This window comes from Typopeltis vanoorti, chromosome 2 (assembly GCF_054136105.1).
Source record: "Typopeltis vanoorti isolate ZY-2024b chromosome 2, IOZ_Tvanoo_1.0, whole genome shotgun sequence".
In the NCBI taxonomy this organism is placed as follows: domain Eukaryota; kingdom Metazoa; phylum Arthropoda; class Arachnida; order Uropygi; family Thelyphonidae; genus Typopeltis; species Typopeltis vanoorti.
Window position 1 is genome coordinate 110,280,538 of NC_143550.1, and position 13,992 is coordinate 110,294,529.

The 13,992-nt window shown below is 33.9% G+C and overlaps 1 protein-coding gene across 1 annotated transcript in view; it reads left to right on the plus strand.

Moving 5' to 3' along the window:
- The window catches only part of LOC150109332 (cellular tumor antigen p53-like), a 202,845-nt gene that overhangs the window by 122,387 nt on the left and 66,466 nt on the right, over positions 1–13,992 (plus strand). The window contains exons 4-5 of the mRNA XM_090412619.1: positions 3,579–3,641; positions 7,582–7,637. Of these exons, the coding sequence (XP_090268745.1) occupies positions 3,579–3,641; positions 7,582–7,637 (119 nt within the window). The remainder of the gene's footprint in view (positions 1–3,578; positions 3,642–7,581; positions 7,638–13,992) is intronic.

Genomic DNA, 13,992 nt, shown 5'->3' on the forward strand with positions numbered 1-13,992 from the left:
AGCGGGCCATACTTCAGTATACTGCAACACAGCCCATTAATGTCTCCCCAGTTTATATATAGATATAGGTTTATTCTTTATTTATGCATTTCTAGATACCTGTATTGCAGTGGTTCCCAGACTGTGCTGCAGCACCCTGGGGGAGCCACGAAATATTCCAATATTTTCACTGAAATAACTGCAACTGTGAACTTCAACTATTAAGTAGGCCTATGTGACTTTGGTCAGCATGAACTGAAAAAGTTTGGGAACCAGTGCGCTATTGTATTTTCATGTTGTTCAACTGAAGTGCTATCCTTTAATATTAAAATACAATATAAAATTAATATAACCACCACTACTTCTTTCATTCCACCTTCCACTATGCTCTGGATGAGTCCTTCTCATTTAGCGTTTTCTCCCAATTATGAAAAACATAGTTTCTCTCTCTCTCTCTTCTTACATACATGCTCTAGTAATGAAAATCCATGCCAATTAGTATATAGATTCTGCATCCTCTTATCCAACCTGATGATCATCATCTGATTGGATAAGAGGATGCAGCAGAACCTTTTATGTGTTCCTTTTTTTTTTTTTCATGTATAAGGGAGACTGGAAAGTAATCAATTATTTTTAATAGGTCATTTTTAACTGATTGTTTTTTCTTAAATAACACATAAATTATTAAATTTGATTTTTATTTAAATATTAGCATTACTTTTCTATTTAAAAAATTGTTTTTTTTTTAAGCCATCAAAGGCTTGAAATGTGGAAAGGCAGCAGGAGTAGATGATATTCGACCAGAAATGCTGAAGTATGGTGGTATAAGAGTCTTACAGTGGCTGCACTGTGTAGTTCAGAAAGCCTGGACAGAGGGACGAATTCCCGATGATTGGAGTAGAGCTCTCATAGTACCCATATATAAAAAGGGAAATAAAACTGAATGTGAGAATTACAGAGGTATTTCCCTACTGAGTGTTCCTAGCAAGATCTATGCAAGTATACTTGAGAAACGGTTGAGAAGAATTGTGGAAGAAAAGCTTGGTGAAGAACAAGCTGGATTCAGGCCAAATAGAGGCTGTCAGGATCAGTTCTTCACTTTACGACAAATAGTTGAGAAAGCATGGGAATATAACAAAGATCTGTATTTAAGTTTTGTCGATTTGGAAAAGGCATATGACAAGGTGCCAAGAGAGAAGCTATTCAATACGCTGCAGTTATATGGTGTCGATGGGGCATTATATCAAGCAATACTTAGTCTTTATTTGAGTTGTGAGTCAGCAGTTAGAATTGAAGGAAGTACAGGAAGATGGTTTAATGTTAAATCTGGTGTGAGACAAGGATGTACATTATCCCCTCTGTTATTCATTATCTATATGGATCACATTATGAAGGAATGTGGTATTAAACCTGATATCAAAATTGGAGATGTTAATGTCAGCTCTTTGCTTTATGCGGATGATGTTATACTTCTAAATAAATCCACTACAAGTCTGCAAGATTCTCTGACTAAATTGAATAGCTGTTGTAATAGATATGATATGAAGGTCAGCAATAAAAAGACAAAGACAATGAAAATAGGCAGAATCATTGAAAATGTCAACTGTGTTGTGAATGGAGAACCTGTGGAACAAGTAAAACATTTCAGCTACTTAAGCACAATTTTTACTGAAGATGGTAAACTAAATATAGAAATAGACAACAGAATCAGCAAAGCTGGTATCATGGGAAGTCAATTGAATAAATTCATATGGAATAAGAAAGAAATTAGTCGGAACACTAAATTAGCTGTATACAAGACTGTGTTCAAACCAATTTTAACTTATGGATCTGAGAGCTGGGTCAGAAGTAAAACGCTTGACCAAAGACTAGAGACCACAGATATGAGAGTCCTGAGAAAGATTAGAGGCTTGAACAGATGGCATCAATGGCAATATCATATTAAAAATGAGGATATTAGGAAAGAACTTGACATTGTCAGCATCCAGGAATGCGTTAGCAGAGCTAATTTCAGATGGTATGGTCACTTAAATAGAATGGGAGAGGAAAGATTAGCAAAACAAGTGTTCTCTGCCAGGTTGGCAGGAAAACGACCCAGAGGAAGACCAAGATATAGGTGGATTGATATGGTACAAAGTGCCTTAGACGATAGAAATATAAGATCTGATAATGTTGGAGTCTTGACAAGTAACAGACTGATTTGGAGGAAAATTGTAGATAGGAAGTTAGTAATGATGTAATTTTTTCATGTAGTACTGTCATATCCTGTACACCCCTTGAGGGTACATGGCAGGAATTTGATGATGATGATGATGATGATTATTTTTTAACATGGTGGACTTTAAAGTTGAAGAGCACCATTTACGTCATTGTATGCTGTTTTTGTTTCGCCAAGGGAAGAATGCTACCGAGGCTACCCAAATCATTTGCTCAACTTATGGAGACGTATTGAAGGTTAACAAATGTCAGCGATGGTTTAGGATATTTGCAGAAAAAAATTTTGATCTCTCTGATCATCCTCGATCTGGAAGACCTCTTACGCTAGATGATGATACTCTTAAGACTCTTGTTGAATCAGATCCAAAACAAACCATACAAGAATTTGCAGAGAAACTTAATTCATCATGGTCAACTGTCCGAGAGCACTTACATAAGAATGGCAAGGTTCTTAAACAGGGTGTATGGGTACCACATGAACTGTCAGAAAACAATAAAGCACAGAGGTGGGAGATTTGCAATTCATTGTTGACCAGACAACAAAATGACTCCTTTATGGAATGAGTCATAACTGGTGATGAAATATGGGTGCTCCATAAGAATAATAAATGCAAAAAACAGTGGCTTGGCTTTCTCCAAATCAAACTCCAATTCCAACACCTAAAAATGGACTTCATCCACATGAAAATGAATTTCACATGTTATAAAAATGAATGTACAAAATGAATGCACATGTGCAAAAATTAAATTATTTCTATAATAATGAATTCATTCAAATTAAGGAAGACCTCATTTTACGTTTCCTATATTTATGAAGATTGAAATTAATGAACAATTAAAATCAATTTGTATTATATTGTTGTGCGTTTGGTGGGATATTCATGGAATTATTCATTACGAACTCATGGAACAAGGTAAGACTATCACAGCAGCCATCTACTGTGACCTGCGCTTGTCAATTGAAAAGGGTAATTTTGCAGCAAGATAATGCAAAACCACATTCTGCAAGAATGACTCAAGAAAAAATTAGACAGGATGGGAACTTCTAACACATCCTCCATATTCACCAGATATTGCCCCTAGCGACTATCACTTATTCAGGTCCTTAGAACATACCATGAGAAATAAAACCTTCCGTTCGCAAGATGATGTCCAAAGGAGTTTGATATCATTTTTTGCCTCCAAAGAAAAAACCTTTTTCAAAAAAGGAATTCTAAACTTAATAGATCGTTGGAATAAGATTATAATTAACGATGACGATTATAGAATTGAATAATGTTAATTTGTTCTTTAATAAAATTTATATTAAAAATATAGTTCAAAAAATTTATTACTTTCCGGTCCCCCTTATATTTATTCATTCAGTTTGTTTATTTTTGCAGTTCAACTCTGTTACAACATTGAATGAGCAGACTGTTGTTCCTCCAGTAAATTCTTTGACAGAGGTATGGACATCAGCATTTTTCAACATTTGTGATTTTAATATGTAAATTAAAGAAGCTTACTTAAGAATTAACCTCCTTATTAGCCTGAAGTAGATCAAATATGTAAACTACCTCACAATTTTTCAAGATAAAAACATTGAGCAGCTTTGTCTTTAGTCTTATCTTATAATTACTCTGCTCTGTCATTACTCCTTACTATTAGACCTATTTAACTGAAATGGAGTTATGACCCATGAGATTGCTTAAACTATTTTATATGGAATTTCCTTTATCAGAAATTTTGCTAAAGTTATAAAAATGAATTTCACATGTGCAAAAATTAAATTATATCTATAATAATGAATTCATTCAAATTACAGGAAGACCTCATTTTACGTTTCCTATATTTATGAAGATTGAAATTAATGAACAGTTAAAATCAGTTTGTATTATATGCTATGGCATTGTAGGTAAAGATTAGAAAGCTGTTTGTTTTGGTCCATCCACTGTGACCCACGTAAGGACTACTAAAAAAAGTGAATTTTATTAACAAGCATCTAAAAAATAAATTTAAAATGTCATGTAAACAATCAATTTGACTCAAAGAAGCAGACAATCACTTACATTGTGTGGGAGGGGGATGGAAGAGTGAAGTAATGGAAAAAATATTAGTGCTGTGGATTGATGATATGCATCATACTATAATAAATTTAGTTTAATCCTTTATCCAAGTGTGAGCAAACAAAGTTTGCGCCTGAAAGTATCTTCAGGACTGGGGTAAGGTGGTACAACACCTTACAAAGGTGCAAACTTTGTTTGCTCACACTTGGATAAAGGATTAAATTAAATTTATTATAGTCTAACCAAGTGAAAAATAAACTTTCAACATCTTTCTCTAAATCCAGAGTAATTTAATAAAAAGGTGGCACACCGTTTGGCAACTCCTATAAGTAGAGATGACCTTACTGATGCTTCTGTCTGGTATCTCCACTGAAGAGACCTCAATAAAGGTCGAAACTAGTCTGGGTAGTGGCCCTCCCCTTAATGCATAATATTATACATATCCGCAAGGAGATGTGTTTTGCATTATGGGAGATACTGAGATAGGAGTGTTTTGAGCTTGCTCCACCTTTGCAACGAGTTGCCCGGTGTTGTACCATCTTACCCCAGTCCTAAAGGTACTTTCAGGTGCAAACTTTGTTTGCTTACACTTGGATAAAGAATTAAACTAAATTTATTATTTTATTCAAGATCTTTCATTTTTCTGAAAATAATTTTGTTAAATATTTTTATTTATTTGTAAATATTGAAATAAATTTGAATAGTCCTTTTTTGCAAAATTCTGTACATGGCTATATTTTCATCACTTTGGAAACCATTTTTCTGATTTTGGACTTTTTTAATATCACAGATTTATGTACTATAATAATTCAGAAGAACCACAACCTTTTGCCTTTAGCTTAAAAATGCCTGCCGATGTTTTTTGTAGGAGATTCATTTCAGTGATACTGATGGCTTGATACACTTAGGGTATGGTAAGGTATCAGTATCATAAAATATTATTACTAGAATCACTTATGTTTAATTTAAATGTCTTTATTTGTAAAATTTTTAGCTAAATTTTATAGCCATTGCCAATACATTTATAGGAAAACACACAAATCAATTGAAAGCATGTGATATTATGTCCTATCAGCTTCAGGGTAATAGCTTCATCTGCATTAAGCTTTAGAATATACTGGTTACAGCCATCAGTACTGTGAAAATCGAAGTCTTACATTCACTGGAGTTTCTCATGTATGGGACTGTTAAGTACACAGTCTTGCCATAAATATTGTTGCAGCTTCTGCACATCCCTCCCCTGCCCACAGAATTGTGCAAACCCAATTCTGTTAGTGGCACTGTGCAGCCAAAATTCATACATTTATCAGTAGATAGAGAGAGTTGTCTAGCATGTATGGGTTAACATGCAGTGGGGATATTATGAGAACCCTATAACTGCAATAGCACTTCACACATGTTTGGAATGCAGCCACCTGTTATTTTCAACATGCTAGAAACACTTGGGATCAGCAGAATGTTTGTGTATCAGACTGTTAACCATTATAATGATACAAAAGATATCTGACTACAGGTCAATCACACTGTTAGGTCGCAACAGCTTGTGACTGCATGCCTCTTCCATAATCCTGTGAGAACTCAGAAAGTGATGTTGCAAGAGAAATTAATGTTTTGCAAAGAATGATGTCACATGTTCTAACTGGGAATGATGATCTTGGGGTGAGAGCCTAACCTTGTTCTACTGGACATTTTCTATACCACAGTTTATGTGACAGTGTGTTGAAATCAAAAGCACTTCTCCAGGATGTGAACAACAGACACAGAGATATCCTCTTCACAGGTGAGAATATTTTCACCATTGAAGAGTTGTTTAACTGCCAAAACAATTGGATATATATATGCCCTTGATAGTCACATAGCACTCAGGATTCAGAAGGATCAAAACCTCCGCCAAAGTGTATCAAGACACCATGCTGGAACCTGTAGTATGGCCCCAGAGCAACACCTTGTTTCACAGTAGCCAGTAGACCTTCCAACAGGAACTCAGCCTCTGCAGACAAGGCAAGGACCACACAACAGTGGTTGGATGTGAATGTGCTCGACCACATATTACCTTTTTATTGAACATCTGGAAGTCCCAACCTGAATTTGTTGGACTTGTGGTCAGAGCTTGAGAGATAGCCTGCAAGAAATGACACCCCCAGCATTACTAGTCTGAAGGTGGATTTGGAGTTAGCAGTGGCAGTGTTTCTGTTGTGTGTGTGTGCTGCCATCAATATGTGGCCTTACAAACTTCAGGTGTGCATGAAGCAGAAGGGGACATTTCAAACATTGAGTGCTGCTATATATACATTATGCATGTGGTTTGTATACATTTAAAGCTGTAACTGATTTACTAATAAAGGTTTATGTTCTGTTCATGTTGTGACAGTATTTATGGCTAGACTATGTATGCATTTTAATGATTGTAATATCACTTCTGCTTTGCTGTTTCCAAAAAAAAAAAAAAAAGGATTTAAACAAAAAATTACAATGTTAATAACCTGTGAAATATCTTGTACTACAATAAAGAAACATGTTCAGAATACAAAATAAAATAATAGATTCAGATTGGGAAGGGAATCATACTCTGTTCAGAAGCTTGCTGACTGAATTATATGTTACATAGAGAAATTGGAAAAGAATCTGGCATTATTAATATTAAAGCTTATAATTGTTTAATCTGAGAGAGTCATAGAAACAGAATGGAAAATGGAAGTTTACCAAAACACTTTTTGAACTCTGGATCTTTTCCTTTCATTTTTAATGAATCAAAAGTGTTAGAAAAAAGACCTAGAGGAAGATTAGTATATAGATGAACTGAATGCAGTTAGGCATGGTTTAGAAAATTTCAGAGTAAAAGCTAATCAAATCAGACTTAACAAATAGACCAATTTGGAAGAAAATCATTGATAGGAGACTAGTATTGAAATATTATGTTGGATTATTGTAATATCTTATGCTCTCTTTTAGGTTATATGCCAGAAAAGGATGATTATCAGAATTCATTTGATTTCCTGACCCTTCAGTCTTTTAGCTCGATTCAGTTGTAGCAGATTGTTTTATTTTGATGTTGAACACAGTTTGATTTTTTCCCTCTCCTCATAGACATTTGTTTATAAAGCTCTAGCTCTATCCAAAATTTGTATATAAATCTTCCTCTCCCCCCCCCCCCTCCCTCCACATCTAGTGTACCTGGTTTAATTGCACTAGACACATAGCAGATTACATTTGAAGTAGAATACAAAATAGTACAATTGAATTTTCATGACAAAAGTTTATTACAGTTGATGTTCTTATAAGAATGGTGAACATAAATAGGTGAAATACAATTTTGTAACATTGCATTTTTATATTTCAGTTTACTTGTTTACCAGTTGATACCCCTCAAGGAATAACCAACACGATTCCTTCTTCGTATGTACATTTGAATCGTATAATTTTTTTATTTTCCTCATTATAGTTTTGAGTATGCATATTCATTTTCACTTGCATGTTAGTGTGTATAAATATATAATAGTACTTGCCTTAATTAAGCCTTTAGAATATAATGTTGAGATGGATCTTTTCATGTTGTCAGTAAGCTGGATCATTTTCAACACCAACCAAGACATTCAAGTATAAAATGCTGAATAACGGAAGCAAATTATTTTTGAAAAAAATGTAATCAGTCTGTTTATGCTTGGCTTTCTCAGCAGAGGCCTAGTAGTAATTTTAATGGATATATCCAAGAGAAGCTTCAGAATCCATTAACCTGTCAATAATATCATGATTGAAGAAATTACTTTGAGTGAACTTGGGTCTTTTCCCAAGTTCACCCAAGTTTAATGAGAATTTAAACTTGGGTCTTTTCCAATCAAAAGGCACAATGTCCTGTTGTTCTAATTGTGTTATGGAGGTGCTTAAAAATATATATTTGAGCATAAAACTAACCACATTATCCTAAAATTGTGGTTCTGAAAGAAAAGGATACTTGGCAAGTTGTGCACCTTAAAGGTCTATAAGCATATAGCTTATATATAAGCTAATAGGCATATTAGACAAGATGTAATACTGTCACTTAAAGTAGCCAAGACATGTTTGGACTCCTGTGACAATTATATGGAATCTCTTTGGCTTAATGTTGACATAACCATTTGGTTAGAAAGACTTAGTTTGAATCCTGCTTATGATATGTAAAATCCTTATCAGTGCTTTTTGGTTGAAGGTCAGATAGCTGGTGTCGTATGGAGGTAGCATGGTTCCTCCTCCAGGAATCATAACCTTTGTCATCCTGCAAACAGGCCAAAAAAATTTGAGAACATGCGTTGCATACGAAACTATTGTTATTATGACACCTCCAGGGACTCATCGCTGGTGGATACTCTACTCTTCTCCTCTATGCATTTCCACTACTTAATTCTCCTGCTACATACAATGGTATCTATTGTCCACCATCACCAACGATAGTATTTTTTGTCTGTAAATTGTGTATTCTCTGGCTGATTTTGCCATTATGCAGGATGAAAAACCAGACTTTTCAAGAGAAAAAGCCCATATAAAGATTCCTCTTGTTACAATGAGAATTAAACTTGGGTCTTTTCCAATCAAAAGGCACAATGTCCTGTTGTTCTAATTGTGTTATGGAGGTGCTTAAAAATATATATTTGAGCATAAAACTAACCACATTATCCTAAAATTGTGGTTCTGAAAGAAAAGGATACTTGGCAAGTTGTGCACCTTAAAGGTCTATAAGCACCACAGATTATTATTTATTATAATAACTATACAGTAATTTTAGCTCATAATGAGTGATCCTTTATGGGATTATGTTGAATATTATTCTGAGAGGATAGCTTTATGACAAATCTTTACCATCAACTAGAAAGATGGTATTATTGGTTTCATTAAAATATTTGTGAAAGCATGGTGGTTAGCAGGTAAATTTCTCTTATAAATATGAATGTGGTGCAGAAAGTTGTGTAGGAAGTTAGCAAATTCAAACAACTTAACAGAACCATAAGACTTCCTTAAATATTAAACAAAAATATTTTTCTAAGTTAAGCTTCCACTTTATTTTTTAGCCTGGTAGATATCTGCATAACTTTGTGTAAAATTGATTGCTAGTGTTCTATAAAATGTCTATTCTAACGATAATTCTTTAGGAACTCTTAATACCTACTACAGGTATCCCTTGATTAATGCGATTAATTAATCCCTCGATGTTACCATGTATATCAAAATTGCATTAATCAAATGTAATAAACAATGGTAAAGATTACAATTCTTCCATGATCAATTACTGTATTAATAATTCATTTTATGTTATTCTTTTAGGAAAGATAAAAAATGAATGCAAAGTAAATGCTTGTACCTACATTAGTTACTGCAATTTTTTATCAAAAAAAAAAAAGTTATCAAGAGTCGTTTGAACAGTTCTAGTTTTTTCCTATCAGCATAAATTCTACGACAACAAACAAAATGACTCTCTAGACCTCGGCAAACAAGCATTCTTCGATTAACATCTGGATCCATATCCATTACTTGCTGCTTAAGTGATTCTAAATTGTGAAATATTCCATCCAGTTCTTTGATTGTTATCTAAATATTAAAATAGCAATAAAATTTATTGCTATTTTAATAGCAAAATTGTTATATTGCTATTAAAACAACAAACACATTCCATTTGTTTGTTGTTTTAATAATGGAATACCGTGAGCAGACATAAATACAAAATTAATAACGGAAAAACTCACGTAAAAAAAGATTATTTAATAGTGTAATTTTCACCTGTGTATCACAGGCATCTTCAATTTTAAGCTCAAATTAAACAATAATTGACAATTCCAAAAAGCGCCACCTAAGTAGCTAGTGTAAGATAACTAAAAAGGTCAATAAATTTCCTAATGAAAAAAAAATAAAATAAAATATATATACAATAAAAAGTTAGGAAAGATTAACTAATTTATAAAGTACTATCTCCCATAAAGGGGATAGACATAAACGTAAACCATGTTTAAGTTAAGAGAGTGAAGTAAAGTTTCATGTTTCTTTATAAAGCCGTTCCATGAGGAACCGACTTTTGTGAAGGACTCTTGTCTTTTTCCAATGAACTCTATGTCTAGTGATGATGGCATGTTCTGCAAGTCCAGACTGTTCAGGTTGAAGGTATTGAATATAGGACTGGTGTTCTTCTAGCCGAATAGAGGCAGATCTTCCTGTTTGTCCAAAATAAGATAATCCACAAGAGCAAGGAATCTGGTAGACACCAGGATAATTAAGATGTGGAAGCTTTTGCTTAGGAGAAGTGAGAAAGGTGGAGATCAGATCCTTTTGTCAATTGAAGAAAGTTAATTCTCTTATAGATAATGTATCTACATGGAATGAAGATCAAAAAAAAAAACTTAAAACCTTCTTCTGTCGTCCACCTAGATTGTATGGTCTTCCGAAAGTTCATAAACCAGGCACTCCGTTGAGGCCAGTTGTAGATTGTATAGGTTGTCCCACTTACAAAATTTTTATCAAATGTACTCACTTCTTCAACTAGAAGAAAAGATACTTATATAAAAAATACTTCGGAATTCAAAAATAAAATTTCAGATTGCCATTTGGATGCTTCGGATATCATGATCTGTTTAGATGTTGTTTCTTTATTTACAAATGTTCCTTTATCTGAAAGCATTGAATTATTGCAACAGGAATTTCCTTCAGACATTGTAAAATTATTTGATTTTGTAATACATTCTGGTTATTTTTCCTTTAAAAATAAGTTGTATCAACAAATTGAAGGAACAACAATGGGCAATCCTCTTTCTCCTGATATCTCCAACTTCTTTATGGAACATTTTGAACAACATATCTTTGACAACCTTTCTCCCAGATCTACTCATTGGTTCAGATATGACAATGACATTTTTGCTATATGGAATGGCTCTTCTGATGAACTTCAACAGTTTCTCACTAAGTTAAATGCACTTCATCCAAGGATCCAGTTTACTCTAGAAGTAGAATCAAATAAGCAGTTAGCCTTTTTAGATCTTTTAATTCTTTGCCAACCAGATGGTTACCTACATTTCTCAGTCTATAGAAAGAAGACTCAATTAGACCATTATATCCATGCTGAATCTCATCACCATCCCGGTCAAAAGGCAGGAACTATTAAAACACTGGTTCATCGGGCCCACTCCTTTTGTTCTTCAGATGATCTATTACAGAAAGAACTGCAATATATTACTTCTTCCTTTCTATCTAATGGATATAAGAATTCCTTTATCAAAAGAGCTATGAGTAGTTTTAATGTCTTCCTCTTCAAATACAGAAGAAATAACATGCATTCCTATCCCTTATGTACAAGGCATTAGTGAACGTATAGCAAAAGTTTTAAAACCACTGAATATTTTTGTTGCCTTTCGACCATTCGGAAAAATCTCCACCTTTCTCACTTCTCCTAAGGACAAGCTTCCACATCTTAATTATCCAGGTGTCTACCAGATTCCTTGCTCTTGTGGATCATCTTATTTCAGACAGACAGGAAGATCTGCCTCTATTCGGCTAGAAGAACACCAGTCTTATATTCAATACCTTGAACCTGAACAGTCTGGACATGCAGAACATACCATCATCACTAGACATAGAGTTCACTGGAAAAAAACGAGTCCTTCACAAAAGTTGGTTCCTCATGGAACGGCTTTATAAAGAAACGCGAAACTTTACTTCACTCTCCTAACTTAAACAGATCCGATGGTTTACGTCTATCTCCTTTATGGGAGATAGTACTTTATAAATCAGCTAATCTTTCCTAACTTCATCATCATCAAATTCCTGTCATGTAACCTCAAGGGGGTATACAAGATATGATAGTACTACATGAAAAAATTTACATCAATCGTCTAATGCACGTTGTACCTTATCAATCCGCCTATATCTTGGTCTTCCTCTGGGTTGTTTTCCTGCCAAACTGGCAGAAAACACTTGTTTTGCTAATCCTTCCTTGCCCATTCTGTTTAAGTGATCATACCACCTGAGACCAGCTCTGCTAATGCATTCCTGGATGCTGACAATATCAAGTTCTTTCCTAATATCCTTGTTTTTAATATGATATTGCCATTGATGCCATCTGTTCAAGCCTCTAATCTTTCTCAGGACTCTCATATCTGTGGTCTCTAGTCTTTGGTCAAGTGTTTTACTTCTGACCCAGCTCTCAGAACCGTAAGTTAAAACTGGTTTGAACACTGTCTTGTATACAGCTAATTTAGTGTTCTGACTAATTTCTTTCTTATTTCATATGAATTTATTCAATTGACTTCCTACCATACCAGCTTTGTTGATTCTGCTGTCTCTTTCTATATTTAATTTACCATCTTCACTAAAAATCGTGTCTCAGTAGCTGAAATGTTTTACTTGTTCCACAGGTTCTCCGTTCACAATGCAGTTGACATTTTCAACGATTCTACCTATTTTCATTGTCTTTATCTTTTTATTGCTGACCTTCTTACCATATCTATTACAACAGTTATTCAATTTAGTCAGGGAATCTTGCAGACTAGCGGATTTATTTAGAAGTATAACATTGTCTGCATAAAGCAAAGAGCTGACATTAACATCTCCAATTTTGATATCATGTTTAATACCACTTTCCTTCATAATGTGGTCCATATAGATAATGAATAACAGAGGGGATAATGTACATCCTTGTCTCGCGCCAGATTTAACATTAAACCATCTTCCTGTACTTCCTTCAATTCTAACTGCTGACTTACAACTCAAATAAAGACTAAGTATTGCTTGATATAATGCCCCATTGGCAACACCATATAATTGTAGCGTTTTGAATAGCTTCTCGCAACTTGTCATATGCCTTTTCCAGATCGACAAAACTTAAATACAGGTCTTTGTTATATTCCTATGATTTCTCCACTGTTTGTCGTAAAGTGAAGATCTGACCCTGACAGCCTCTATTTGGCCTGAATCCAGCTTGTTCTTCACCAAGCTTTCTTTCCTAACTTTTTATTGTATATATAATTTTTTTTTTTTTTTTTAAGAAAATTTATTGACCTTTTTAGTCATCTTACGCTAGCTACTTAGGTGGCACTTTTTGGAATTGTTAGTTATTGTTTAATTTGAGCTTAAAATGTACTGAAGATGCCTTCTTCAGTAAATGATCTTTTTACATGAGTTTTTCCGTTATTAATTTTGTATTTATTTGTTTGTTGTCTTCATATGCATGTTGTTGTTCAATTTCAAGAAGATCGTTATCACTGAAATCTTTTAAATTTGAATCCAATAATTCTTTAACATCTTCTGCATCAACACCATTAAAAGCAAGGTCTTCACATTGTAATGATTTCTTCAACCACGTTGTTCACAGGATTTTGAAACCCACCTAAATCATTAGAGCATTCTGCTAAAGATTTTTCCAAATAGCTCTCATGCAGCTAGAAGACAGTTGCATCCACAAATCATGAATGTTTTCAATTGCATGTTTAATGTTAAAATTTTTCCAAAATTCTTTGAGAGTAATATTTTGTCCCTTTGTTGTTGTTTCTACTGCCTTTGAGAATGTCTTTTTAAGAAAATAAGCTTTGAAAGTTGCAATGATGCCCATGTTAATTTTCCTCAAGCACTTTATAATTATTTTTTATTTTTCTTGTTATTTACTAAATTAGCTATTTTATACAGTGTAGTATGAATAAGTTTTTATACTGGCTGAAAAACGAATTATAGGCTTAAGTTATGAATTTTCATAAAGCCTAGCAGTTCTGTCACTGATGTAAGCATTGTTAGTAAACTTCTT